This window comes from Delphinus delphis, chromosome 2 (assembly GCF_949987515.2).
Source record: "Delphinus delphis chromosome 2, mDelDel1.2, whole genome shotgun sequence".
Taxonomy (NCBI): domain Eukaryota; kingdom Metazoa; phylum Chordata; class Mammalia; order Artiodactyla; family Delphinidae; genus Delphinus; species Delphinus delphis.
This window is the reverse complement of record NC_082684.1, coordinates 106962760-106989215: the sequence shown is the minus strand read 5'-3', so window position 1 is coordinate 106989215 and position 26456 is coordinate 106962760. Positions and strand designations below refer to the sequence as shown.

The 26456-nt window shown below is 40.1% G+C and overlaps 1 protein-coding gene and 1 pseudogene across 7 annotated transcripts in view; both read left to right on the top strand.

Moving 5' to 3' along the window:
• FANCI (FA complementation group I) overlaps positions 1 to 26456 on the top strand; it is a 76396-nt gene that overhangs the window by 46633 nt on the left and 3307 nt on the right. For all 7 annotated transcript variants that reach the window (XM_060005445.1, XM_060005440.1, XM_060005447.1 and 4 more), the window contains 17 exons: positions 3882 to 3950; positions 7998 to 8099; positions 9028 to 9201; positions 9277 to 9398; positions 9915 to 10079; positions 10900 to 11079; positions 15393 to 15559; positions 15892 to 15965; positions 17511 to 17627; positions 20011 to 20062; positions 20901 to 21028; positions 21128 to 21196; positions 21382 to 21475; positions 21754 to 21941; positions 23018 to 23071; positions 23154 to 23213; positions 26229 to 26303. In XM_060005445.1, the coding sequence (XP_059861428.1) occupies positions 3882 to 3950; positions 7998 to 8099; positions 9028 to 9201; positions 9277 to 9398; positions 9915 to 10079; positions 10900 to 11079; positions 15393 to 15559; positions 15892 to 15965; positions 17511 to 17627; positions 20011 to 20062; positions 20901 to 21028; positions 21128 to 21196; positions 21382 to 21475; positions 21754 to 21941; positions 23018 to 23071; positions 23154 to 23213; positions 26229 to 26303 (1890 nt within the window). The remainder of the gene's footprint in view (positions 1 to 3881; positions 3951 to 7997; positions 8100 to 9027; positions 9202 to 9276; positions 9399 to 9914; positions 10080 to 10899; positions 11080 to 15392; positions 15560 to 15891; positions 15966 to 17510; positions 17628 to 20010; positions 20063 to 20900; positions 21029 to 21127; positions 21197 to 21381; positions 21476 to 21753; positions 21942 to 23017; positions 23072 to 23153; positions 23214 to 26228; positions 26304 to 26456) is intronic.
• On the top strand, positions 2313 to 3451 carry LOC132419740 (YEATS domain-containing protein 4-like; annotated as a pseudogene).

Sequence of the window (26456 nt, the reverse complement as noted above, 5' to 3'; positions counted from 1 at the left end):
TGTTCAACATTCATTTGTGGTAAAACTCTCAGACGCTCTTAGCAAACTAAGATTAAAGGGGAATTCCTCAACCTGATAAAGGGTGTCTATGAATCCTACATCTGATATAAATAGTGAGACACTTAATGTGTTTCCCCTTCGATCAGGAACAAGGATATTTGTCCTCAAAATTTTTATTCTGCATTAAAGTGAAGGTCTGATCCAATGCAGCAAGGCAAGAAAAAGAAATAAAGGCACACAGATTTGAAAGGATGAAGTAAAGCTGTGTTGTTCACTTAGTGTACATAGACAATACCAAAAAGTCTGCGAAAAATGAGTTTAGTAAGGTCGTATGCAAGATCAGTAACCATGCAAAAATCAATTATAGTTCTATTTTCTAGCAATGAACAGTTTGAAATTGAAAGAAAGCAATATTTATAGTAGATAAAAAAAAATACTTAAGGATAGATTCAACAAAATATGCACAAGATATGTACACTTGAAGACCTCAAAATAGCTGAGAGACATTAAAGAAGAATTAAATAAATGGGGAGATATGCAATGTTCACAGATGAGAATGCTTAATATTGTTAATGTTTTTAAGTCTCAGAAATATCTGTAGATTCAATGAAATCCCAGGCTCTTTTTCTAGAAATTAAGAAGTTGATTGTAAAATTTATGTGGGGCTTCCCTGGTGGCGCAGTGGTTAAGAATCCTCCTGCCAATGCAGGGGACACAGGTTCGAGCCCTGGTCCGGGAAGATCCCACATGCTGCGGAGCAAGTAAGCCCGTGCGCCACAACTACTGAGCCTGTGCTCTAGAGCCTGTGCTCCACAACAAGAGAAGCCACTGCAATGAGAAGACCGTGCACTGCAACGAAGAGTAGCCCCCGCTCTCTGCAACTAGAGAAAGCCCGTGCACAGCAACGAAGACCCAATGCAGCCAAAAATAAATAAATACATTTTAAAATGTATATAATAATAATAAAATTAATGTGGAGTGTAAACCACCTAAAATGAACAAAACAACTGAACAAGTATAAAGTTGGTCAGTTAAGGTTTTTCTTTTTTTTTTTAATTAATGTATTTATTTTTTGGCTGTGTTGGGTCTTCATTGCTATGCACAGGCTTTCTCTTGTTACAGTGAGTTGGGGCTACTCTTCGTTGCGGTGCGGGGGCTTCTCACTGCAGTGGCTTCTCTTGTTGTGGAGCACGGGCTCTAGGTGGACTTCAGTAGTTGTGCCACACGGGCTTAGTTGCTCCGTGACATGTGGGATCTTCCCGGACCAGGGCTCGAACCTGTGTCCCCTGCATTGGCAGACAGATTCTTAACCACTGCACCACCAGCGAAGTCCCTGGTCAGTGGAGTTTTCACGGAAATCCCAAGTAATTCAGTGGAGAGAGGATGATCTTTTCAACAAACGGTGCTGGAACAATTGTTTGTTGTATTGGGGGTCCCCAAAACCACCTCTGTGTTTAAAGATTTCTTTAGAAGGACTGATAAAACTGAGCGTAAATTTGTTCTCATGGCTGAGATTTAGAGTTAAAGGATAGAAAGCAAAAAACAGCAGAGGCGAGAGGCAAATAGGGTGAAGTCCACAGGAGACCAGGTGCAAGCTTCTAAGAGTCCGCTCCAAGTGAGATTGCACAGGATGAACTTAATTCTTCCAGCAAATGAGTTGTGATAACGTATGCAAAGCATATTCAAATAAGTTGTGATAACATATGCAAAGCATATTCTACTAGGGAAGCTTATTAGAGAGCACTCAAGGCTTTTTATTGGCAGCTGGTCACATAGGCACCCTTACTTAGCACGTACCAAAATTCCTAACTCCCAGAGGGAAATCAGGTTTTCAGCATAAACTATATTGTTTGTACAAACAGTTTAGGCACAGTAAGCTTCTCATTGTTTAGGGAGTTTTATATCAGTATAGGAAAAAACTGTTTACCAGCCAAATTCCCAGCCACCAGCCAAGGGCCAACCTTGGAAGCAGACCTTTCTAAGGATAGCAATCTCAGACCACTGTGTTAATGATAACTCTTTTCTGCACAGTCATCCATATTCAAAAAAAAAAAATCGCAATCTTATCTACCTCCAAATTTTAAAAATTACCTTGTAGCCGCCACCTTTCCCGTCTTGCGTGGGGCTGAATGGGCTTCCGTGACGCCCTCTGCCGTGAGGCGTTGGTGATTCCTCAGCACCCTGAGCACTGCTGACTCGTCTTCCTTCGGCCAGAAACCCTCCTCCTTGGGCCCGCGCGGGAGGAGCACAGCGGCGAGTCCGCTGGCCCCAGTCTCTTTCCCTGGCAGCGGTGGCTTCTTCCGTAGGACAGTATGTTCAAGAGAATGGCTGAATTTGAACCTGACTCCGGCGGGAGAGTGAAGGGGGTTACTGTCGTTAAACCAATAGTTTATGGTAATGTTGCCCCATATTTTGGAAAGAAAAGAGAAGAGGATGGGCACACCCATCAGTGGACAGTATATGTAAAACCATACAGAAATGAGGATATGTCAGCATACGTGAAGAAAATCCAATTTAAGTTATATGAAAGCTATGGCAATCCTTTAAGAGTTGTTACTAAGCCTCCATCTGAAATTACTGAAACAGGTTGGGGTGAATTCGAAATAATCATCAAAATATTTTTCATTGATCCTAATGGAAGACCTGTAACCCCGTATCGTTTATTAAAGCTATTTCAGGGGCTTCCCTGGTGGCGCAGTGGTTAAGAATCTGCCTGCCAATGCAGAGGACATGGGTTCGAGCCCTGGTCTAGGAAGATCCCACATGCCACAGAGCAGCTAAGCCCGTGAGCCACAACTACTGAGCCTGCACGTGTAGAGCCTGTGCTGCACAACAAGAGAAGCCACGACAATGAGAAGCCCGCGCACCGCGATGAAGAGTAGCCCCCGCTCGCCGCAACGAGAGAAAGCCTGCGCACAGAAACGAAGACCCAACACAGCCAAAAATAAATAAATTAAAAAAAAAAAAAAACTATTTCAATCAGACACCAGTGCAATGCTGGGAAAAAAGACAGTGGTTTCAGAGTTCTATGATGAAATGATATTTCAAGACCCAACAGCAGTGATGCTATAATTATTAACAACAACATCTCGTCAGCTTACCTTAGGAACCTATAAGCATGAAACAGAATTTGCAGAACTTGAAGTGAAAACCAGAGAAAAATTAGAAGCTGTGGGGAAAAAAAACAAACTTTGAAATTGCAGAGCTTAAAGAGATTAAAAGCAAGTCGTGAAACTATAAATTGTTTAAAAAATGAAATCAGGAAACTCAAAGAAGATGATCAGACAAAAGAAATATAAACGGTTCTGAAGAGAACTCGTAAGTGAAACTAAAAATAAGGTGGAGTTTAAAGGCGAGATGGACTACAAATACTGCGATGTTTCTTAGAGGAACTGCACATACAGTTGTCAGCCATAGATTTCTCAGCAATGGGGTCAAAGTATTTGTACTTTACAAGCAATCTTTAATGTGAAATACATCTGTATAATGCTGTATAGGCATTTTATCAACCCATTTCGGGGCAGTTCTGTGATACTAAGCACAATTTTAAAACATTTTTACTGCATTGTATGTATAACTTACCCTTTGGACAGACATCAAAATTTCATTATAAAGTATAACTTGTACAAATTTTGTACTTCCCTAGTAGTTAAATTCATGGTAAAATTAATGTGTATATTTAATTTCTTAAGTTCTTACCTGCCCCAGTCCCAACTCTTTTGTATCCGATGTGCCCAGTAAGCACTCAGTAAATGTAGTTTACAGATGCTGGAAAAAAAAAAAAATTACCTTGTAATGGATCATAGACCTAAATCTGTTAGGATATTGTTGTTCATTTATTCATCAAAGAGCTTATTTGTCCTCTGTTTGATTCCTTTTAGGGGTTCTATGATGTCCTTCGAAGAAATTCTCAGCTGGCTAATTCAATCATGCAAACTCTGCTCTCACAGGTAAAATGTATTTTTATGGATATAAGGGAACAGATACTAAGGCAATTAAGAGGCGATTGACATTCTTCATAATTTTCAAAATATGAAATAGTTCCCAACTAGTGCAGTGGTGCATTGTGACCATGCCTGAGGTATGTGATGCTATTTCATGTTATTTTATTTTAATCACCACTTATTGCCATTATCTGACAGTTATCCCTCTCAGTTAACAGTCTGCATCCTAAGTTAGAAGGACGTTCTGAAGAACCATTTGTACAGAGGCCATCAGCAGCTTTATTTGTTATGTTTATCTCTGAAAGAAGACAAAGAGAGATTTGGAGAAAATATAGCACAATATTGACATTTGTTAAATCTGAGTGACATATTAATGAATGTCTATTAGGTTATTTTCTGTATTTCTCAGTTTTAAAAAAAGCTTTAAATTATGAAATATTTCAGAGGATTATCAAGATGAGAAGAATTCAACTGGAGAATATCTGCTGTAAATAAGACCTTTTACTCAACGTTTATTCATTAAGAATTTATTTGGGGCTTCCCTGGTGGCGCAGTGGTTGAGAGTCTGCCTGCGGATGCAGGGGATGCGGGTTCGTGCCCCGGTCCGGGAGGATCCCACATGCCGCAGAGCGGCTGGGCCCGTGAGCCATGGCCGCTGAGCCTGCGCGTCCGGAGCCTGTGCTCCGCGACGGGAGAGGCCACGACAGTGAGAGGCCCATGTACCGCAAAAAAAAAAAAAAAAAAGAATTTATTTGAATGTTTTTTTAATAACAGTTTAATAGCAGTTTTGTGGTGATATAATTCACGTACCATGCAATTCACCCATTTAAAAAATATAACTCATATATTTGCAGAGTTGTGCAACCATCACCATAATCAATTTGAGAACATTTTATCACCTCAGGAAAAAAAACCCTATGCCATTTAGCTACCACCCTCTAATTCTCCCATCCTTCCCCCAACCTCCTACCCCTAAGCAATCACTTATCTTCTTTCTGTCTCTATAGATTTGCCCATTCTGGACATTTCATGTAAATGGAATCATACAGTGTGTGGTCCTTTGTGACTGACTTCTTTCACTTAACCTGATGTTTTCAGGGGTCATCCATGTTGTAGCATGTATCAGTGCTTCATTCCTTTTTATGGCTAAATAATATTTCATTACATGAATCTTTTTATATATTGAGAGAGTTCAAGATACTGTTATGTACTAATAGTGATAACAACAGTACCTAACGTTTAGCACTTACAGAAGGCCAAGCAGTTTATGAAGCATTATATGGTGGATGATCTCATTTAGTCCTCACAAAACCCTGTGAAATAAAAACTGTTATCTCCATTTTACAGATTTATATTTTAAGGGTCTGAGAGGTTAAGTAATTTAAATTGCCCAAGGTCACACAGTTAATTAGTGGCAGAGCTGGGATTTGAACTCAGATCGTGTAGCTCAAGAGTCCAAGCATGTTATTCTCCTATTTGGAGTTGATTAAGCTTTTTGGATCTCTAAGTTGATGCTTGTCACCAAATTTGAGAAATGTCCACTGATTATTTCATCAAATATTTTTTTCTATTCCCTTTTTCTCTCCTTTCCTTCTGTGACTTCATTGGTATGTATGTTGGAATGCCTGATATTATTCCACACATCTCTGAGACTTGTCCCATTTTTCCTCAATATTTTTACACTGTTTTCTTCAGATTTGATATTTTCTCATAATTTGTCTTCAAGTTTACTTTCTCCTCTGCCATTTCAGATCTGTTGTTTTACTCTTGAATGTATGTTGAATTTTATCAAATACATTTTTGTATCTATTGAGATGACCGTTATGATTTTACTCCTTTAACCTATTACTGTGATGAATTATATTATTTAATCTTTTAAAGCAACATGGTGGGGGGACTTCCCTGGCAGTCCAGTGGTTAAGACTCGGCACTTCCAACTGCAGGGGGCGTGGATTCCATCCCTGGTCATCAGGGAGCTAAGATCCTGCCTGCCGTGTGGCACGGCCAAAAAAAAAAAAAAAAAAAAAATTGCATTCCTGGGATGAACTCAAATTGATGATGATATATTACCTTTTTTATACACTACTGGGTTTGGTATTCATTTAAGACTTTTACATATATGTTTATAAGAGGGAATGGCCTGTAATTTTCATTTCTTATACTGAACTTCCTTGGTTTAGTATGAGCTTATTAATAAAATGATTTAGGGATGTTCCCTCTTTGTCTAGTTTATGTAAAATTTGAAATTGTCTCTATTTCCTTTTTTTCCCTTAACTTTTTTCAAAGTTATATGTTATCTTTCTTTAAACTTTCAGCTAGATTTTTGGCTTTTGATTTTTCGGACTACACAGGTAGTGTGAATGCTACCCCATCTACGTTTGGAGACTGGCTTGTGGTTAGAAAGTCCCAGGAGAGACATTTTTCCCCCTTCACCTGAAGTCAGGGGTCAGTTAAGCAGATACATATCCCTCTACCATCCTCCTCCATATGCTGGATTTATTTTTTAGGTTTATCCACTAAGAATATCTCCTGAGAATTCGAGCTTTATGTGAAGGTTTCTGATCCAACCTCCACCGCATGAGGACCCTAGGCTTTGTCTTTAATTTCATGATTCCTTTTTACTTTCCTTTTCCTTTCCTCTTAGCTATCTATTTAATAAATATGTCTATATAAAATTTTTAATGCAATATTATTTACTATTCTTTACCATGAGGATTTCTCTAAACCCTAGTCCACCATTTTGCTATAAATGGAACTGCTCTTTCTCTCCCTCTCCCTCTCCGTCCTTTTTATGCCATTGCTTTGTGATAATTCTGCTAACGAAGCTCCATTTGAAAGTACGGTCTCAGATATGGAGAAATCATTGGGAGGTCCTATACTATTCATCGAAAGCTTTTCAGTGGGCCTTGGACCTGATCCTATATAAAATTTGTATCCTGGTATACTGTATCTGTCAAACTGTAATGATCAGTCCATCTACATTTGCACATTTAACATCGCAAATGATGACTGAAGGCATAGACCAGTGCTTCCCAACTTAGGTTAGTATGTGGACCTGTAAAATTCTACAGACTCCAAAAGTTAAAAAAAAATGATAACCTTTTTTTAATGGAAGTATAGTTGATTTACAATGTTGTATTAGTTTCTGGTGTACAGCAAAGTGATTCAGTTATATATATATATTCTTTTTCATATTCTTTTCCATTATGATTTAGTACAGGATATTCAGTATAGTTCCCTGTGCTATACTGTAGGATCTTGTTGTTTATGTATCTTATATACAGTAGTTGGTATTTGCTAATCCCAAAGTCATAATTTATACTGCCTCTTTTCCCTTTGGTAGCCATAAGTTTGTTTTCTGTGTCTGTGAGTCTATTTGTTTTGTAAGTAAGTTCATTTGTCTCGTATTTTAGATTCCATATGTAAGTGATATCATATAGTATTTGTCTTTCTCAGTCTGACTTAGTATAATCTCTGGGTCCATCTTTGTTGCTGTAAATGGCATTATTTCATTCTTTTTTATGGCTGAGTTAACTAACAGTTTTTTGAGCTCTGTTATGTGCCAAGTAGTATTTGAAGCTCCTTACATATGTTAGCATGTTTAATCCTTATACGAATTTATACATTTATATTAATAAATATCCTCATTTCACAGATGAGGAACCAACGCATGGATACCTTTATTGAATTAATAAGTGGTGGTACTGGGATTTTAGACTCAGCCAGTCTGACTCTAGAGCCTATATTCTTAACCTTCAAGCTATACTGAAAATGCTGATTGCCTATACAAATTTAGGAATTGGTGTGAGAGAGTATGATGTTTTATAGGAGAGGTTATGAAGTGGAAATAGGAAAGAAGATCTCAGTTGGTACAGTACCTAAAGCAAGGGCAAAGGATATGGTTGAGTCAAAGCAACACAAATTTTGCTGCAGTGTTCTTTGGACAGTTGGGAAATAATGTCTTAGAAAGCATTAAAGGTGCTATTAGCTTGACCCGCTAAAAAAGTGAAAAACATTCATGAGCCATGGTATCTTTTTCCTTACCATACACAGTTAAAACAATTCTATGAGCCGGAACCTGATATGCTGCCACCTCTGAAATTAGAAGCTTGTATTCTGACCCAAGGAGATCAGATCTCTCTACAGGAACCACTGGTGAGACTTTTTTCCCTCCTTCCAGAACCATTATTTTTACTCTTAAGTAAAACTATCAGCCCTGTTGATATGGTTGATCTTCAGAAACAGATACCTTCCCCTGTGAAGCGCTCTTCCTGGTACTCCCAGTGAATTTTTACTCTTAACTCTTAACTGCTTATCTTTTCTGACCCATCTTCACCTTGGTTTTCTTGGTAAGATATCTGCATGTCAGCACTTTACTAAATCAAGGCATCCATTGTTTCTCCCAAGGAGCATTTTATCTCCCGTTCATGGCTCTTTGATTACATATACTAAATAAATATAGTTTAGAATGGAGAGAAGGAGGTCACCCAGAAGCAGATGAACCCAGGGGACCTGCTTCATTAGTCTGGGGTATATGATTTAGGCTGAGCTAGAATTGGCATTCTGTCGAACCTTCAGAGGAACTAGGACAGGTTGGTTTTCTATTCTAGTTGTCTAGCCTCAGAAAGAGAAGAAAAGATAAAAACTGAAACTGTCTCATCCCAAGTGACTTATAACAGATGTCCTCAGCCTGGATCAGAGATGCTAAAGATTGGTCTCCCAAAGATTCCCTCAACATAAACCCCTATCTTTAGAATAGCCTCTGTGACTCAAAGGAGCTAGAGAGGATTTAATTTCACAGCCTGGCTCCATGGTGTTCGTACCAAATCAGAGGCAGCACATCTGATGTTGCATTCTTAGGTGTCAGCTACTTATGAAGCCAGTGCCTTTGGGAAAGGCCAGAAAACAATGCCTCTGTTAGTTCAATTATTTTTTTTCCAGTTTTGTTAATCCAGATTGACTTAACTTGTGATGCTAATGAATAACTTACTTTAGCCTTATAGATAAGGATTATTTGTTGATTATCAACAGCTTCATAGGTTATCCTTTAACAAGAATATTCAATTATTATTTTCTTCTGCAGGATTGTCTGCTTTGTTGTATTCAACACTGTTTGGCCTGGTATAAGAGTAGAGTGATGCCCCTACAGCAGAAAGAAGAGGAGGAGGAAGAAGAGGGATTCTACCAAGACTTAGATGATATGTTGGAGTCTATTACTAGTAGAATGATTAAGAGTGAACTAGAGGACTTTGAACTGGTAATTGCTAAGTCTCAGCTGTGTTGAATAATGGAGGTTTTTAGTAGCTTATTAATTTTATCTTCTGTTTTTTAGGACAAATCAGCAGATTTTTCTCAGAGCACTGGTATTGGCATCAAAAACAATATCTGTGCTTTTCTTGTTATGGGAGTTTGTGAGGTTCTAATAGAATATAATTTCTCTGTAAGTAATTTCAGGTAAGGTATTGCTGTGACTCTACTTGTAGTTCATTTTATGTGTGTGTGTGTGTGTTTTTTTTTAACACAATATGCTAGGTATGAACAGACCACAGACCATACACTATCTATTAATGGACATGTAGCCTAAGACCAATCTATGTTCTTTCTACCAGGGAACACCAAAGCATATGCCAAAGAGGCTGGTGAATTTTGTCCCTCCAGCAGGCTTTAATGTATTCAAAATTCCCCAGACCCTGAACATAAGAACTCCTGATTTTAACAGAGAAATTTTGATTGGTGGTAGTATTGAACTTTCATTCTCTGCAGTGACTGGTATAAATAAGGGAAGAAAAGAAATAACCCAGATTGGTATGACCTGGGAGTGCTATGTTAATGAAGATCCATTCATTTGTAATGTTGGGTCTAAACTATGACATCTAAAGAAGCATTGTGATTTCTTTATTACTGTTTGTGAAAATAAACCACAATATTCTGATGCTTGTCCTTGATGGTCTCTTTTTCTTTTTTACACAGTAAGAATAAGTTTGAGGACGTTCTGAGCTTATTTATGTGTTACAAGGAACTCTCTGACATCCTTAATGAAAAAGCTGGTAAAGGCAAAACTAAAATGGCCAACAAAACAAATGATAGTTTTTTGTCCATGAAATTTGTGTCTGATCTTCTCACCGCTCTTTTCAGGTAAGGTTCTAACAGAGTGCTTAAAGACAGCAGTGTGGTGAAGATAAAAATACCTACCCAGGCTCAGTGATATTACCTAGCTTGGATTCACACAGTTCTTAGCACATATACAGTAAGAAGTAAGGTAGGAGGTTTGTAATTTTCTTGAAATGAAGGCAGAACAATCCTACCTAGGCATTAAAGAGATACTTTGAATTATTAAAGGAAAAATCAGAAACAATGGACTAGTGAAAGAAAAAATAGGATGAATTCCAACAATGTGTTCTAAGAAAATCAACCTAAGTAGCTCAAACACGCTAACAGATAAAAAAAGAAGAAAGAAAAACCTGAATTAAAAAAAACAAAGGGGCTCCCCTGGTGGCGCAGTGGTTGAGAGTCCGTCTGCCGATGCAGGGGACACGGGTTCATGCCCCAGTCCGGGAGGATCCCACATGCCACGGAGTGGCTGGGCCCATGAGCCATGGCCGCTGAGCCTGCGCGTCTGGAGCCTGTGCTCTGCAACGGGAGAGGCCACAACAGTGAGAGGCCCGCGTACCGCAAAAAAACCCCAAAAAAACAGAAGAATAACAACAACAAAAAACCACTAAAGAAAACTAAGACATTTAAATTTCATCAGAGTTAAAGGAGTGGGGGAGGGGGAGAAAGTGAGGTAACACTGAGAATGATATTTGTAGGACAGCCATGGCAGTGACTCTGGCATGGGCTGCTTAGAGTCTGTCATTTAGAGCTTGCTCTGTACTATTACCCTGAACAGTCTCTAGAAAACCTAATTCCAGGTCCCAATAGCTGTAGAGGAATCTTTCTCTTTTTCTCTCTCTAGGGACAGTACCCAAAGTCATGAAGAGAGCCTGTCTGTTCTAAGGTCCAGCAATGAGTTTATGCGCTATGCAGTGAGTGTGGCTCTGCAGAAGGTACAGCAACTAAAGGAAATGGGGCATGTGAGTGGCCCTGATGGCAAAAACCCAGAGAAGGTCTTTCAGAACCTCTGTGACATAACTCGGTAAGCCCCACTCACCCTTAGAAACCGTTTCCACTTGCTGTGGAGTCTCCAAGAGAAGAAATTGGGGGTGGGGATGAAGGTGGGTTTGAGGTTGGGCATTGCCCTAAAGGTGAAAGTACAGTCACTATATTGAGTTCTTTTTCCTAGTCATATTTTGGTGTGGATTGTTAGTCACATGTAAAACGTTATTCTGTTACCAGGAATAAAGAGGGATATTACATAATGACTAAATAATTTGTCAAGTAGATATAACAATTTTAAATGTATATGTACCTAACAACAGAGCTTCGAAATACTTGAAGCAAAAATGGATAGAACTGAAGGAGAAATATACAAATAATAATCTACCTCTCTTGGTAATCAGTAGAAATAGATAGAAAATCAGGGAGGATGTGGAAGACTTGAACAACACTATCATCCAGCTTGATTTAATTGACATTATAGAACATTAAATAAGTTTCAAAATACACATTCCTTTCATGTGCTTATGGTACATTCATCAAGATGGACCAATATTTTGGGCCATAAAACAAACTTAACAAATTTTTAAAATAGAAATCAGCGTGTTCTCTGACCACAACAGAGCTAAACAAGAAAGCAGTAACAAAAATATGCGGATAATCCCCATATATTTGGAAATTAAATGCATTTCTAAATAACCCATAGTCAAAGAGAAAGTCAGAACTTTTAAAATATCTTAATGAAGATGAACATTTGAGCGTGCCAAATTTTGTATGGTCCAGCTAAAGCAGTGTCTAGGTAGAAATTTAGAACAATCAGTGTTTATATTAGAAAGAAATCTGAAATCTCTAATGTAGGCTTTTACATTAAGAAAATAGAAGATCAGGTTAAAATGAAAGTGAGCAAAAGGAAGGAAATAATAAAGACAAAAGTAGAATCATTGAAAATAAAAACAGGGGCCTTCCCTAGTTTTCCAGTGGTTAAGAATCTGCCTTCCAATGCAGGGGAATGCAGGTTTGATCCCTGGTTGGGGAACTAAGATCACACATGCCTCAGGACAACTAAGCCTGTGCTGTAACTACTGAGCCCACGCACCACAACTAGAGCCCATGTGCCGCAATGAAAGATTCCACATGCTGCAACAAAGATCCCACGTGCCGTAACTAAGACCCAATGCAGCCAAATAAATAAATAAATTTTTTTTTTAAAGGAAAGCAAAAACAATAGAGAAAATGAGACCAAAATCTAGTTGAGATCAATAAATTCAATAAACTTTAGCCAGACTGACCAGGAAAAGAAGACACAAATTACAAATACCAGGTATATGAGGAAGAGGAGACATCACTACTGATTCTACACATATTAAAAATTCATAACAGAATGTTAACTTTATGCCAATAAACTTCATAACTTAAACGCACAAATTTCTTTAAACCTCACTCAAGAAAAAATAGGTAACCTGAGTAATCCTATCTCTATTAAAGAAATTGCATTTGTGATTCAAAATTTTCCCTCAACAAAAACTGCAGACCTGCATGTCTCCACCGTTGAATTCTACCAAACATTTTAGGAAATAACACCAATTTATGCAGACTCTTCCAGAAAATGGAGGAGGGAACATGTCCCAACTCATAAGACCAGTGTTAATTACCTTGATACCAAATCCAGCCAAAGACATTAATAAGAAAAGTACAGACCAAATTCTCTCATGCATATAGATGTAAAAAAATTAGCAAATTCATCCCAACAGTTTATAAGAAGAATAACTTATCATTTAAGTGGAATTTTTCCTAGGATGCAACGTTGGCTCAAAATTTGTAAATCAATCAGTGTAATTCACCATGTCAACAGACTAAAGAAAAAACCATATGTTCATCCCAGTAGATGCAGGCAATCAGAATTCAACATAAACCATGATAAAATCTCTTGACAAGGGCTTCCCTGGTGGCGCAGTGGTCGAGAATCTGCCTGCTAATGCAGGGGACACGGGTTCGAGCCCTGGTCTGGGAGGATCCCACATGCCGCAGAGCAACTAGGCCCGTGAGCCACAACTACTGAGCCTGCGCATCTGGAGCCTGTGCTCCACAACAAGAGAGGCCGCGGTAGTGAGAGGCCCACGCACTGTGATGAAGAGTGGCCCCTGCTTGCCACAACTAGAGAAAGCCCTCGCACAGAAACGAAGGCCCAACACAGCAAAAATAAATTAATTAATTAATCAACTCCTACCCCCGACATCTAAAAAAAAAAAAAAATCTCTTGGCAAACCAGGAATGAAAGAATTTTCTCAGTCTAATAAAGGATATCCACAAAAACCCTATAGTTAACAGCATACTTAATGAAGAAAGACTCAGTGCTTTCCCCCTTGTGCTTTCACCACTACTATTCAAAATCATACTGGAGATGGTCCTAGTCAGTGCAGTAAGACAGGAAAAAGAAATAAAAGACAAAAGATTGAAAAAGAAAGAATAACACTGTCTTTATAGACATAATTGTCTACATAAAAATTTCCAAAGAATTATTTTTAAAGCCACTAGATCTATTAAGTTTAATAAGGTTGCAGGATTCAAGGTCAGTTTTTTCGAAAACTGTATTTTTATGTACATACTAGTGGTGAACAACTGGAAATTGAAATTTTAAAAACTACCATTTACTATAGTGTCACAAAATGAAAACTACTTAGTGATAAATCTCAAAAACATGCAAGATTGATGTGATGAAAACTATAAAACATTAATGAAAGAAATCAAAGAAGTCTCAAGTAAATGGAAAGACATACAGTGTCCAGGGATTGGACGATTCAGTGTGTCAAGGTGTGAATTATTCCCAAATTAATCCATAGATTCAACACAACACCAATCAAAATCCTATCAAGCTTTATTGTAGGAATTGACAAGATTATTCTAAAACTTATATGGAAAAGTAAAGGACCTAAAGTAACTAAAATGTGAAATAAAACAACAAAGTTAGAGGACTCCCACTATGTGATTTCAAGTCTTACTATAAAGTTGTTGTGTTTAAGGTAGTGTGGTATTGCTAGAATCAATGGAACAGAAATAGATGGTTCAGAATTGATCCACACAAGTATGGTCTTGACTTTTGACAATGGAGAAAGAAAAGTCTTTTCAACAAGTAGTTTTGGAACAGTTGGACATGAATATGTGAAAAAATGAATCTTTTATCCATTTCTCATGTTACATACAAAAAGTTGACTTGAAATGGATCAGAGACATAAATGTAAAACCAAATATTGTAAAACATCTAGAAGACAGAAAAGGCTTTGCAACCTTGTTTTAGGTAAAAATTTCTTAGATGAAATACCAGAAGCACAGTTGATATTTTTAAAAAATTTAACTCTGTTCTTTGAAAAACACTCTTAAGGAAATGAAAAGACAAGCCACAGATGAGAGAATATTTGCAAAACACATGTCTGATGATGGACTGGTAACCAGAGTATATAAAGAACTCTTAAACTTGTTAAGAAAACAATCAAATTGCAAAATGGGTAAAATACTTGAACACTTTACCAAAGAAGATGTATAGATGGCAAATAAGAACCCAAAAGGATGGTCAACATAATTAAACACTAGGTAAATGCAAATTAAAATCACAATGAGATATCAGTAAACACCTATTAGAATGCCTAAAAGTTTAGATTGACCATACTAGAGTGTTGTCACAGATGTGGAAGAATTTGAACTCTTATACACTGTTGACAGAAATGTAAATGGTGCAGCCACTTTGGAAAATAGTTTGGCGGTTTCTTAAGAAGTTAAGCACACACCTACCATATGATATTCCCACCCCACTCTTAGGTATTTACCCAAAAGAAACGAAAGTAGATGTTGATACAAAGGTTTGTATATGGCAGCTTTATCTGTAACAGCAAAATCTGGAAACAACCCAGAAGTCTGTCAATAGATGGGTGGATAAATTGGTGAATGGGTAAGCTGTGGTACATCCATACCCTGGAGTACTACTCAGCAATAAAATGGGACAAATTACCAATACATGCAGCAACATAGGTGAATCTCAAAAGCATATGCTGTTAGCAAAGCCAGATTCTAAAGGCTGCATAATGATACCATTTTTATATGATAGTTTGTAAATAGTAAAGCCACTGGGACAGGAAACAGACCAGTGGTTGCTTGCAAAATCGAGGAGAAATAATTGATTACAAAGGAGCACATGGGAACTTTTGGGGTAATGGAAATATCTTGATTGTGGGGCTGAGTACACAACTGTGTAAGTTAGTCAAAATTTATAGAACTATACATCTATACGATGGGAATTTTACTGTATGTAAATTGTACCTTAGTGAACCTGACTTTGAAAATGAAATCACTTTTCCCCAGGGTCTTGCTTTGGAGATACACTTCAATTCCTACTTCAGTGGAAGAGTCGGGAAAGAAAGAGAAAGGAAAGAGCATCTCGCTACTGTGCTTGGAGGGTTTGCAGAAAATATTCAGTGTCGTGCAACAGTTCTACCAGCCCAAGATTCATCAGTTTCTCAGGGCTCTGGGTGGGCATTTCAATTTTGATAAATTGGCTCTGAGTTTGTCTTTCTTAACCAAACCTCTTGATTCTAGTTGTTAACCTACCAGAGGACACCTGAGAAGTCCTAATGTTGGTAAGGAGTGACATCTAGTGGATTCAGAATTGACACTTACTGGATTACATTTATTCACAAACAGTGACTGGAAAATGGAATATAGTATTAAGAAATTGCAGAATGTTAGGAATATAATTAAATCTGCCTCCAGACTTTTTTGGCTTCCTAAAATTTTAGTATGAAAAGGCAAAAAAAAAGCCCAAGCCCATTTCAAAGAAGATAGAGTTCTTTTCCTTTCCTAGATGCCACAGATAAGGAGGAAGAGGTGGAAGTCAGTGTCACTCAAAGAGCAGCATTCCAGATCCGGCAGTTTCAGGTGAGAAGCCTGGGAAACTGCAGTACTTTGTGAGGATCCTTGGAAAGGGACTGTTAGCAGGGCCAGCTGGTGAGAATGGGCAGACAGTGAGCAAGTAGAACAGGAATTTCTTCTGGGTCATCATTCAAGCAACAAGACAGAGCTCTTAGAATGAGAGAGAATGCATTTGAAAGGATTCTAGGAAGGATGTGTATTTAAGCCACCCCAACCTGCAGGAGTCATTGCCTCTAAGAATCACTGTTTGAGCTGATACAGAGAGACAACCAGGAGCCCATTAATGCATGCAAATGTAATTTGGCATTGTCCGTCAGATTGCATAAAGACTGGACAGTGAAGCTTATTAGTTTCTTTTTTAAATTTATTTATTTATGGCTGTGTTGGGTCTTCTTTGCTGCCCATGGGCTTTCTCTAGTTGCAGAGCGTGGGGGCTACTTTTCGTCATGGTGCACGGACCTCTCATTGTGGTGGCTTCTCTTTGCTACGGAGTATGGCCTCTAGGTGCGCGGGCTTCAGTAGTTGTGGCTCACGGGCCTAGTTGCTCTGCAGCATGTGGGATCTTCCTGGACCAGGGCTCGAACCCGTGTCCTCTGCATTGGCAGGTGGACTCCTAACCACTGCGCCACCAGGGAAGTCTCTCCTATTAGTTTCTAACCACTAGTTGTCACAATATCAGAATCTTTTATCACAGAAGATTTCTTTAATACATAATTTTAAAGTTCCTATTATATGCCAGGGACTGTTCCAGGTGCTGACGATATAGCAAGGGATAAAAGAGACAAAACCCTACCCTCACAGAGCTTACATTATAGTGGGAAGAGACTAACAGACAAAATACAGTGTTTCAGGTGGTGAGGGAATACCAGCATTGGGGCGTGGTCTAGCCCTGAGGTCAGTGGATGGGCTTCAGGGAGTTGCGAACCATCCAAAACTGGGTGCACGGGAATTCCCTGGCGGTGCAATGGATAGGACTCAGTGCTTTCACTGCCATGGGCCCGGGTTCAATCCCTGGTTAAAGAACTAAGATCCCGCAAGCTGTGTGGCACGGCCAAAACAAAGAGAAAAAAAAACTGGGTGCACAATTCATTCCTGATGTACATTTGGCAGGGGGTTGGAGAAGGAGTCCATAGTTCTCAAGAGAACACTTAGACTTAGAATCAGAAACAGGGTAAGAAACCACCTGTTCAATCCAGGTTTATTTTCAGCTTTTATCCTCTTGGATTTTTGGTGTTTTTGAGGTATGCGGGCCTCTCACTGTTGTGGCCTCTCCCGTTGGCGGAGCACAGGCTCCGGACGCACAGGCTCAGCGGCCATGGCTCACGGGCCCAGCAGCTCTGCGGCATGTGGGATCTTCCCGGACCAGGGCACGAACCCCTATCCCCTGCATCGGCAGGCGGACTCTCAAGCACTGCGCCACCAGGGAAGCCCCGGATTTTTGGTGTTTTTGAATCCTTTCTGTCCCAGCCTTAGGAATCTCCAGGTAGATGTCTCTTCTCCCTGTTAGTAACATGTCTGCTAATGTTTCTGTGTATACTTTTCCTTTCTCAGAGGTCCTTGTTGAATATACTTAGCAGCCAAGAAGAAGACTTTAACAGCAAAGAAGCCCTCCTACTCGTCACTGTTCTCTCCAATTTGTCCAAGCTGCTGGAGCCCTCCTCCACTCAGGTATGAGTACCACTCATTCACTCCCACTTAGCATCCCTCAGAAGATGGGGAGTATTACGTCCTAAAGTATATATCTAAATGTCTGCTTGAAATCTGGCTTATTTAAAATAATATATTCAGTTATGCTTCTGAATTAATATAAGATGTATAAGATGTACCTTTCGCAACATAGTGTTTCTATCATGTTATAATTACTGCTTTTGTTTGTTTGGCCACTGTCAAGGGTAAACAGTAAACACTACAGAAAAAATCTTGTTTATCTGTGGAGTTCAGCCTTCTTAATGTGGGTTTTTCCCCACTCCTGGTGTTTTCTCTTCTTTTCTAAAATGAAAGTATGTTAATTATCAAGAAGGTAGCTGACATTCAGCAGTTAACTTTGTCATCAAGGTTAGCTGGTACTGAGTTTGGGAGAGATTCAACAAAAGGTGATAAGTCAGAAAGCATGATCATATCCTAAAATAGAATCAGTTCTGCCCAGACAGGTTTTAGGTATATGTGTATGGGTCTGCACACATACACGAAGAATGTATGTACCCATATGAGCATTCACACATACAGAATAAGAGAAGTGCCACATTTTGTGGGTCTGTTCCATTCAGGAGTGATTTCCCTAGAGGATGATAAAGAGAGTCCTTGAGAGCCTAGGGCTGTGTGGTTCTACCACACCTCCTTCCTGATCTGTGAGGAGACAAGTTGGAGTGCTAAGATGCAAGCCTCCTTGTGTAAGGCCTTGCTTTAGGAAGCACTAGCCAGACCAGCCCTGTGTGTTATGGTGTTTGAGCACTGGAAAGCAGACTTGATTTTCCTGTTGTCCTAGTTCCAGGTAGCCCAAAGAAAATCCTTTTGTTACTTATGTCATCCTAGATCCAAACAACGCATCTGCACTTTACTTTCAGCTTCATTCTTTCATATTGCTACTTTTGCTGCAAGGAGCCCAGGATTAGGAAGGAAACACGGACAGAGAATTGGAACATGGTGACATCTGAGGGAAAATAAATAGATTTGGAAAGGCTAATATAAACAGGAAATTTTTTAAATTTAATTTTCATCACGTACCCCCTCGTAACTTCAGGTAGTCTGTTTAAAATTTTTTAATTTAATTTTGAATGGGTAATAAAGTTGTATGATTTGAAAACCAGAAATTATAAAAAGATTTACAGGAAATGGTCTCCCTTCTATTCATGTCCTCCATCTGTTCAGTTCTTCTTTTCCCCCGATAAGTAAATAATCTTCTTTTAGTTTCTTATGTAAAGAGTTTTTTATTCCTATACAGCAATATGAATATAGATTCTTATTCCTGACCCTACCCTCTTCACACAAAAGCTTGTTCAGCATCCTGCTTTATTTATTTGTTTCATTTAATACTGTATTCTGGAAATCAGTATTCTACAGTAATCACTGTATTCTGGAAACTTTTTATATCAGTTCACAGAGAGCTTTCAGTTAGCCTCTAAATTGATCTTTTTCCCCAACAGATCAAAAACTAGATTCTTTTTTTTTTTTTTTTTTTTTTTTTTTTTGGTGATACGCAGGCCTCTCACTGCTGTGGCCTCTCCCGTTGCGGAGCACAGGCTCCGGACGCGCAGGCTCAGTGGCCATAGCTCACGGGCCCAGCCGCTCCGCGGCACATGGGATCTTCCCGGACAGGGGCACAAACCCGCGTCCCCTGCATCGGCAGGCGGACTCTCAACCACTGCGCCACCAGGGAAGCCCCAAAAACTAGATTCTTAATCATTGTTTTACTCTTAAGTATCACGGCATTTCAGTGCCTTTGTGGCTGAAAGCCTATCCCAAACAACTGCTGAAGCAGAAAGCTGAGTGTGTATCTGGCAACATAGGACCTACTATCCCAAGACCTTAAGCTTCCCTGAACTCTTTTCTTTTTCTTTCTTCTTCTTTTTTTTTTTTATCCCTCCTCCCTTTTAACCTCCTATGGCCTCTTGGCTCCTAATAGCTAATTCAACTATCACTATGGCCAGGATCTTACTCTCCTGCACCTCTGTTAGCTTACTATCCTTAAAGATGTCTCAAATGCAGAGAATGTGGGGCATGGGAAGAGGAAAAAGGGTACTTTAGCCCTAGACTGTGGTGGTAGGGGCAGAGGAAGCTCAAAGGGTAAGAGCCCAGACCCCAGGACCTTTGGCCCTTAATGAGGGCATTGAGAATTGAGTCATATGCTATATTTGAGAAAAGTATCAATAAGTCTTCTCATAACTTTGGACTTATTTTTATGCTATTTTTAGTAGATTACTACCACTTTAGATCCAGGCACGTGTTTTAGCAGGTGATTTGCTTAGACTTGGAAAGGTCTAGGGCTCTTTTAGTCTGGCAACACCTAGGTCTGTCTTTTGGCATGTTTCTGTAATATCTGAATGATCTCTAGTTTGTGCAGATGTTATCCTGGACAACTAAGATTTGCAAGGAAAACAGCTGGGGTAAGTTTCCTGACATGTTTCCTTTTAGGCTTTATATAAAATCATCACCACCAAACAACATTTAGAAAATTCACCAGAGTGGCCAAAATGAAAAAACCACACACAATGCCAGTACCAAGTGTTGGTAAGAATATAGAGCAGTTGAACCTCTCGTTCACTGCTACTGGAGCTGTAAGTTGGTATAACCACTCTGGAAAACTGTTTAGCAATATCTAACTACTAAAATTAAACATATGCTTATGATCCAGCAGTTCCACTCCCAGCAAAAATAGGTGGAAGAATTCTCACAGCAGCACTATTCTGATAGGCAAAATCGAACCCAAACATTCATCAGCAGTAGAATGGATCAAGGGATTGTGCTGTATACACACAGTGGAATACTGTAATGAGAATGAACAAACTCCACTGACACACAACATGGAGGAATCTCACACACATAACATTCAACAAAAGACAACAGACAGATAAAAGAGTACTTACTGTACGATTCCATTTAGATAAAGTTCAAAATCAGACAAAACTGGATTACAGTTACAAGGCAGAATAACAGTTTCCTTGGTGGGGGGAGGGGGCAGTTCTGGGGTGCTGGTAGTGTTCTATTTCTTGACCTGTGTGCTAGTTATGCAGTGATAGTGACTAATAATGGGAAACATCTCCCTTGTTTGGACTCGTGGATAGAAGTGCACCTTTGTGGGAGAGCTGCCTTGATTGGAATGTGTGCAGCACAGGGATATTGTGCCTGAAATATGACGAGCTACATGTTCCAGTTAGGCACCCCACACCCGCCAAAGGACTGACTTGGATTATAACTTAGCTTTTCTTTCCTTCCCACTCCTAGAGGATGCCTCATTTTGCAAGGGCTTGATGAATTTGCTCTTCAGCCTCCATGTTTTGTGTAAGAGTCCTGTGACCCTGCTGCGTGACTTGTCCCAGGATATCCATGGACATCTTGGAGACATAGACCAGGTACCATAGTGAGCCTTTAATACAACACCCTGAGTTAGAGGGGATAGAGGCCAGGGGAACAGCCTTACTGTCATATCTCACCTCTCTTTCCCTCCCCAGGATGTAGAAGTGGAGAAAACAAACCACTTTGCAGTGGTGAATTTGAGAACAGCTGCCCCTACTGTCTGTGTAAGTGTTGATCCCCGACCCTTTGGAAATAGCCTTGTCTTACCTTCCATTTTATTCCCTGTGAAGAGTGAATTATAGTGGCTCGCCTCCTGAGGCCTGTAACCCACCCGCAGGTGGCCATGGTTATCATATTACACCAGCAGCTGTGTGCAATGAGCCATGCCAGGCATTCTTTTCTTTCACAGTTACTTCTTCTGAGTCAGGCTGAGAAGGTCCTAGAAGAAGTGGACTGGCTAATCACCAAGCTTAAGGGACAAGTGAGCCAAGAAATTATACCAGGTAAGTTAACTAAAATCTGAACTGGAGGACTGCATAAGAGCAGATACACTGAGCTCTGTTTGTTTGTGCTAGATTTCCAAAGTAATGAAGGAAGTAGAAGGTAGTGTGCCTTATGACAGCATGATTATTAATGTATTCTGCATGATGAATTAAATACATGCTCATTTTCCCTACAGACTTCCTAGTTAATGATGTTTTGTTGGTTTCTAAATCTCTTTCACTTGAACTAGAAAATAAGGCCAGTTGGGTTTGAATATGCCAGTTTCCTTTCCTTTCAGAAGAAGCCTCTTCTCAGGCAACCCTACCAAATCATCCCATTGAGAAAGCCATCATCATACAATTGGGAACTCTGCTTACATTTTTCCACGAGCTGGTGCAGACAGCCCTGCCATCAGGCAGCTGTGTGGACACCTTATTAAAGGACCTTTGCAAAATGTACACCATTCTTACAGCGCTTGTCAGATATGTGAGTATTGGAGAGACAGTCACTACTATCATTCTGTCCCACCCAGCCAGGACATTACCCCCTGCTGCAGAATGCCCCTGTGCAGAGAGCTCTTGCCTACATCTTTGCAAGTGATGGTTTGATCAGTAGGTGACAGCCGTCTCCACAGGCCCAGAAATAACAGTTGAGGCATAATTCTAAATCTCTTTTTAGAGGCCCTTGTTTCTTTAGCATATGAGTATGTAGCACCTGATGGAGAGTAAATGCCTCTTCAAACACCTTCTAAGGCTCAGTCTAAACTATAGCTATAGAACTTAATCTGATTCCAGTTGCACAAAAAATTAGACTATTGCAGACCAGTCTGGGCACTGACAAGGTGTTTGTTCCTTTAACAAGTGAGTGTTAAATGCCTCACAGGTCAGGTACTAGGGTAGGGAATAAGTCTATTTTTTAAAAATAAAAGGCATAACTTGCCCTGGGTTTAAGTTAATGCTTCTTAGTATCTGTTAACAAGAAATTCTTTTTGTACTTGCAATATTTTGATTCTCAGCAGACATTCAGAGAGTGATAAGAACTAGGTAATTTAGTTCTGATTCTAGCAACGACCCACATTAAATACTTAGAAAGGCACAGACAGCCCAAGAAAGATAGTAGACCGCCTCACACCATGTACCCAAACAGCAGTGTGGCCATTTCTGAGAAGGTGCAGCTCAGGCTACAAGGTATGGCTACTAAGCTTCTGTGGTAGAAATACTGAGAACCTCTAATCTTTATTGGCTTTTTCTAAAGCAAAAACAGCAAAGTCATTGGTTTTCTAGATACAGGGACTACCAGCCTGAAGGATTTTTAAAGCAATAAACAGAACAAGTCAGAAACAGAAACCCTTTATTACCTGCTGTCTGGGAAGCTTTGGAGCTTAGAGGAGGGGAAAAAGGAAGCCTTGAGTCTAGGATTCTCCATGAATATGGTAGCTTATTTTCTTTTCCCTCTCCAGTCAGAGCAATAAGTCATACTCCATTGGCTCACTGAGTCACTACCTATAGTTTCATGGGACATTTATATAGGAGGGCATGCTAAATCTTGGAATCTTTTGTTAGTATCTCCAGGTGTGTCAGCACTCCAGAGGAATTCCGAAAAATATGGAAAAGCTGGTGAGTTGAGAATGCCTTTCCTAGGAACGGGGAAAGCATCTTATTCCTACAGTTACATTGATTTCCTTCTCCTTTGCTGCAGGTGAAGCTGTCAGGTTCGCATCTGACCCCGCTATGCTATTCTTTCATTTCTTACATACAGGTAAGTGATTCAGAGTCTGTACCAAAATGCATCCTCAAGTAAGAAAGGACTCCTTATATTCCCAGGGGACCACTAGGTCACCTGAGCTAAGCGTATATAAAGTTTCTTCCCTACTTACAGTAAGCCAAAGGTGCCCATATGAGAACAAGCCAAGGTTTGAAGTCTTTACAGCAAGGAAATCTTTATATATAAAAAAAAAAAAGTTTGATTTAGAGAGAGAAGGCATTTGATATGTGTACACTTGGAGCAGGGGAGAAACAAACATGCTTGGGCTCAGTGACTTGGTTTATTTCTGGGTGATTCCAAATCCATGCCTTTGGGCATCCTTTGGGAATGTAAGTAAAGTAGCACCATAGTGAGAATGAATGAGGTGATGCATGGAAAGTGCTTAATACAACATCAGGCAAGTGTTCTCTAATGTTAGCTGTACTAAAAAATGAACGTGGCCTTACAGCATCATTTCCCAAGCTGAACTCTATGGAACGTTTTGCCAGATAGTAATATTAGGTATTAAAAACACCAAGAACAGGACTTCCCTGGTGGCGCAGTGGTTAAGAATCTGCCTGCCAACACAGGGGACATGGGTTCGAGCCCTGGTCCGGGAAGATCCCACATGACGTGGAGCAACTAAGCCCGTGTGCCACAACTACTGAGCTTGCGCTCTAGAGCTCGTGAGCCACAACTACTGAGCGTGCATGCCTAGAGCCCGTGCTCCGCAACAAGAGAAGCCACCGCAATAAGCCTACGTACTGCAATAAGGAGTAGCCCCCACTCTCCGCAACTAGAGAAAGCCCACGTGCGGCAACAAAGACCCAACGCAGCCAAATAAATAAATAGGTGAATAAATAAGTTAATTTTTTAAAAAATTAAAAAAAAAGAAAAGACCAAGAACAGCTAGTTAAGAGGCCAAGCTGAGACTTGAACCCAAGTACTTTGACTCTACAACAGGGGTCAGCAAACATTTTCTGCAAAAGGCCAGATGGTAAATGCTTTTAGGTTTTGCAGACCATACAGTCACTGTCACAACTAAACTCTGCTGTTGTAGCATAAAAGCAGCCATAGTCAATACACAAATGAATGAGCTTGGCTGTGTTTAATAAAACTTTATTTTGAAAAACAAGCAGTGGGCCTCTGGGTTGTAGTTGGTTACCCCTTGCTCTAGAATCATACTTGGTACTCATTGACATGTAAAATGTTGGGAGGTTTTGGGGTTTTGTGTTTGACCCCATTCTCAAGCTCTTCTTCTGCTTATCACCAGGCACCTTCTAGACTATCTTTTTTTCTACATTACAGAAAAACCAGTTTATGTATTCCCTGGATATTTCCCCCCTTCTCGATTCATATTTGACTTAAGGCCTTACTTGACAAGTCAGCTGATCCACAGGCATTTTTCTCTTTGTGAGATGTGCTTAATGAGTGACCTTGGGCAAGAGCCCACACGGTTCCACTAACTCCAACTTCTATCTAGAAATCTGGATTGCATTTGCCACATCTTTCAGAGAGCTGTTTATTCTCTTATAGCCCCTTTCTTTTTCTCATAGCCTTGGATCTCAGTGGGAAGAAAGCAATGAAAGCCATTGTTCCAAAACCCTTAGCATCCTGCTCAGAACTGTATACCTTTAAAAGATGCTTCTGGGCTTCCCTGGTGGCACAGTGGTTGAGAATCTGCCTGCTAATGCAAGGGACACAGGTTCGAGCCCTGGTCTGGGAAGATCCCACATGCCACGGAGCAACTAGGCCCGTGAGCCACAACTACTGAGCCTGCGCATCTGGAGCCTGTGCTCCGCAACAAGAGAGGCCTTGATAGTGAGAGGCCCGTGCACCGCGATGAAGAGTGGCCCCCGCTTGCCACAACTAGAGATAGCCCTCACACAGAAACGAAGACCCAACACAGCAAAAATAATTAATAAACTCCTACCCCCAACATCTTAAAAAAAAAAAAAAAAATCTGCTTCTCTTCCAGCTACAATTTTAGTCCTACCTGAATCAGCAGAAATGGGCAGTAGATGGGGTTGATTTAGGGAGTTCCAACAAGGTGCCATGTTGGGTACAACTTTTAGGAAGATGGCTCACTTCCCATTTGGTCCACATGAGTTCTATCTATGGCTGATACTCTGCCCCTCCCTTAAAAAGTCTTCACCCTCTACCCTGCCTTCCAGGGCCAAAAGCAAGTTTCTTCATACCAGCATCTCTGGGATCCCTGCATTTTCTTATTTTCCAGAACATGCCGTGTGGACCAAGCCTCCTGCCTTTCATATAGCTCCAGTAGTATAATTTGTCTCCATTTGCAGGTCTCTGTTTTTAATTTTTTTCCTTGTCACGTGGAACGTGGTAATGTTCCATTCCTGGAGGGCACAGAACTCCCCTTCAGGTAAAAGGTTCCTGTTTGTGTACCTCACACTTGGGTGGTATCTCCTGACTCATGTCTCAATTCTCTTCTGCCTTATCAGAATCCTGTTCTTCTTGGTTCCCTTTCTTATTGGTTCTTCCTTTTTCCAGGAGCTCTTTATTCTCTAATTATGTACAACATAGGGAAATAAATGTTCCTATGACCTTTAAACCCTTCTGGAGCATGTAACCACTTGTCATGTAAGATACATCACTCCGGGAACAGCTTCTCCAGCTTCCTCTTCTTTATGCAACCCTTTTAGCTAACTTCCCAGTTGGGAAACACCTATTCCTACTTAACCGTGACAGTCCTTTTGTGCCTCACTAGTCCCTTGGCTGCCCTGCTATAGTAATGGTTGGTCCTGCCCTCACTTCCATGTGCTAGATGCATCCAAGAGCAAGATGGTAAACCTCCAAACAAAAAATAGAAAAATGAGGATTATAAAGCGTCCCAGAATGCTTCCCACCTTCTGGCATCTGCTGCAGGATAATCTCTTCACCCAGACTTGGTCCCCCTAAGAGTTCCCCCATGCTCCACTGTAATCATCATACTAGAAATTTACCACTAGCCTGCTAGCTCTACAGAACAATCTTCAGGAATGACAGAATTTGTTTCTATTTCTTTAGAACAAGAAGAGTAAGAGCCTAAAACATACAGGAGAAAAGAAAAAGGAGAAAACCGCTGCTGGGCCCACAGCCATGGTAAGCTGCTGACAGTGATCAAGATGTGGTTGCTGGGACTTCCCTGGCGGTCCAGTGGTTAGGAATCTGAGCTTCCACTGCAGGGGGCATGGGTTTGATCCCTGGTCAGGGAACTGGGATCCCGCATGCCGCACAGCACGGCCAAAAAAAAAA